Here is a 2,690-nt window from a genome sequence, read left to right as displayed (position 1 = left end):
GGCCGGTCCTTCACTCCAGAAGGGTCGGGGCTCATTTGGCTCCGTTTGTGAGGGCCACCCCGCCCTTTGCACAAACTTGGCCACCCAGTTGGGTGACCGATGGGAAAGGGGGCTTAATTCAGCTAAACTGTGGCCGGGTCACGGGGCAGTGATGAGGGGGGGGGGGGGCAATACTGGTAGCATTGACAGTTCGCGACAGGAGCTGTGATGGTGAGCTTTTGCTTCATCTGGAGCTGGTGGGGGGGCTGGTTGGCGATGGGTTGAGGGAGGTGGGCGTGTCCGGCCGGCCCGGAGCGGCGGCTGTTTCATACTTTATAGTAGATGTTGGCCGGGCTCTGGGGGGGCATCTCCTGGACGATGTAGACCGGGTGTCCGTAGTCTCCGCTCACCTTCTCATAGTGTGGGCAGTAGGCCGAGTCCGACGTCCGCAGGGGGATGATGATGTCGCTGGGCTCGGAGCCGTTGTTATTGAGCTGGACAGGCCTCCCCCGCCGCCCCGCTTGGGGCTGGTGAGCGACGAAAGAGACAGCGGGGGTGGTGGGTGTCCGAGTGCTTGGCGTGCCGCCGCCGGTAGCAGACCACGCAGATCACGGCGGTCACCATCAGGAGGAAGGCGGAGCCTCCCGCCGCGCCGGCGATGAGGGCGATGTTGGAGGATTGAAGGGCCCGTTCTCGCCTCCGCCTTCGCTCCCAAAGCTGTTGGGTCCTCTGGATTGGGTGGCGTTCCCGGCACCGCCTGAAACAAATCAGAGGCGCAATCTTTACCCCCGGAGCTGCTCTCGGCGTTCCCGCCTGAACGCAGCTTGCGTTCGCAAACCCGTGCTTTCGTGAGCTTTTAAACAAACATACCGATCTTTATGACTCCACCACAATGGCGTGAGTAGCAGCCGCGGCTTTGGCTCCGCTAGCGCAGCGCTGCAGAGGTTTCATCCCAGCGGAGTGCACCAAGCACGCATCAATCTCACAGATGCTTATATGCGGTCTCTTTATCGATGCGATGAAGTGGACAGCAGTGCATATAAAAAGATATTTTAAAAAAAAGAGGGACGTCTGCGGACTCAGAGTGTGAGTGAGCTGCACACACGCATCAAGGTAACACACTATTTCACTAACCGTAACAACCGTATTTGCTTAGGCTTAAAGTAAGCCACATAAAGAACCGGGCCCGGTCTGCCGCTACCACCAGACCACACATGCTGCCGGCCAACTGGACCTCCTGTCTGTCTGTCTGTCTGTGTCTATTCATCAAACGTGATCTCCATGTTTGTCAGACGATTGTTCGCTCCGCCTGCGTGTCTTTCTGAAAGCCGACGCCCACACAGGCCCAGATCTCAACGCCTTCCCGGCAGGAGCCCCGGTCACCGCGCGGCAGGTGGGTGATGGTCTGGACGCATGTACGACTGTGTGTTTCAGCGGGTGGGGGGGGGGGGGGGGGGGGGATGTGTGCCAAGAATAATGATGGACCAATCCAAAGGCTCTATACAAGCAGTGGCTCGCATTACTGGCCTTAACCAGTTTGCTGCACACATTCACACGGTCCGGTGCCAGAGCCCCCCCCCCCTCGGCCTCCCTCCCTCACTCCGTGGTTCTCCGTGTCTCTGGGTTATTGAAGCCCTGTTTAACCTACCTCGTCCGGACGCATACAGCTAAATACACTCTGAGATTTGGACACACACAAACGTCTTCAAGAAAACACATGAAAAAGAACAACAACAACATCATCATGTCTCTGCAGCTCGAACTGGAGCGACGTCGGATCTTCCTTCCTCCCTCCCTCGATGCACCATCCCTCACTTCTCCACTTCCACCTCTTTAATATACTCTCTGCCTTCACCTCTCCTCCGACTTGTTCCTTTTTTCACCTCACTAGTCTGATTCCCCCCCCCCCCATCCCCCGGCCTCGCCTCCTAATTATTTCATTGAAGAAGAAGCTTTTATTTTCACATACAATTATAGGGAGCAGAATGTCATGACATTTGCTCTCTGCATTTAACCCACCCCCGAGGGCGGGGTGGGCAGCCCTTAGAATGGCCTGGGAACAAGTTGGGTGAAGTATTTTTGCTTCAGGATCAATCGGCTTGTATCGTAGCGGGACTTGAGCTCGAACCCCCGACCTCCCGTACAATGCTTTTCCCCAACAAAGCCCCGGCGAATGGCGGGTTTCAGCTTGGATGGGACATCAAACAGGTTGGAGAAAAGCTGGTCAAGGTGACAACCCCCCCCCCCCCCTCATAGTCATACGCTCTCCCTATTCTGCTTCCAGTGTGTCATTTGCATATAAAGTAGAAGTAGGTGTGTGATGTCACGCCTTCTCAGCTGGAAATAGTTTTTTTTGTATGCAACTGTGATGCATCATGGGATGCCGCTTCTACTTGGTATTTCTGTTCAGAATTCATTTGACTCCTTTTATCCCTGCTGCATTATCAGAAGCGAATCCAGAAGTGATGCAATCCCGACCCCCCTCGTTTTCATTCCAGTCCGCGCTTGGATCGCTAATGAAGAGACGGCATATTTTAGTCAAAGACGCCGAAGCAGCTTATTAGAGGAATCTGTTTCCATCTGCGTCAATAAAGCCAAAATAAAATATTTCCTGCCGTGCCACTCTGACTATTTTATTTCCAACAGGCCATTAATGCAGCCGGCGGGAGTTCACATTGGCATTGGATGATGTTGAGGTAGATTAGAAATGT

General features: G+C 54.6%; 1 protein-coding gene across 1 annotated transcript in view; it reads right to left on the bottom strand.

Moving 5' to 3' along the window:
* Positions 1 to 305: 305 nt before the first annotated feature.
* The window catches only part of efnb3b (ephrin-B3b), a 5,806-nt gene continuing 3,421 nt past the window's right edge, over positions 306 to 2,690 (bottom strand). Inside the window, 4 exon segments of the mRNA XM_068756146.1 lie at positions 306 to 472; positions 475 to 534; positions 537 to 659; positions 662 to 736. Coding sequence (XP_068612247.1) covers positions 306 to 472; positions 475 to 534; positions 537 to 659; positions 662 to 736 — 425 coding nt within the window.

The sequence above is a fragment of the Brachionichthys hirsutus genome, chromosome 23, assembly GCF_040956055.1.
Source record: "Brachionichthys hirsutus isolate HB-005 chromosome 23, CSIRO-AGI_Bhir_v1, whole genome shotgun sequence".
Classification (NCBI taxonomy): Eukaryota; Metazoa; Chordata; class Actinopteri; order Lophiiformes; family Brachionichthyidae; genus Brachionichthys; species Brachionichthys hirsutus.
This window is presented reverse-complemented; position numbering and strand designations above follow the sequence as displayed.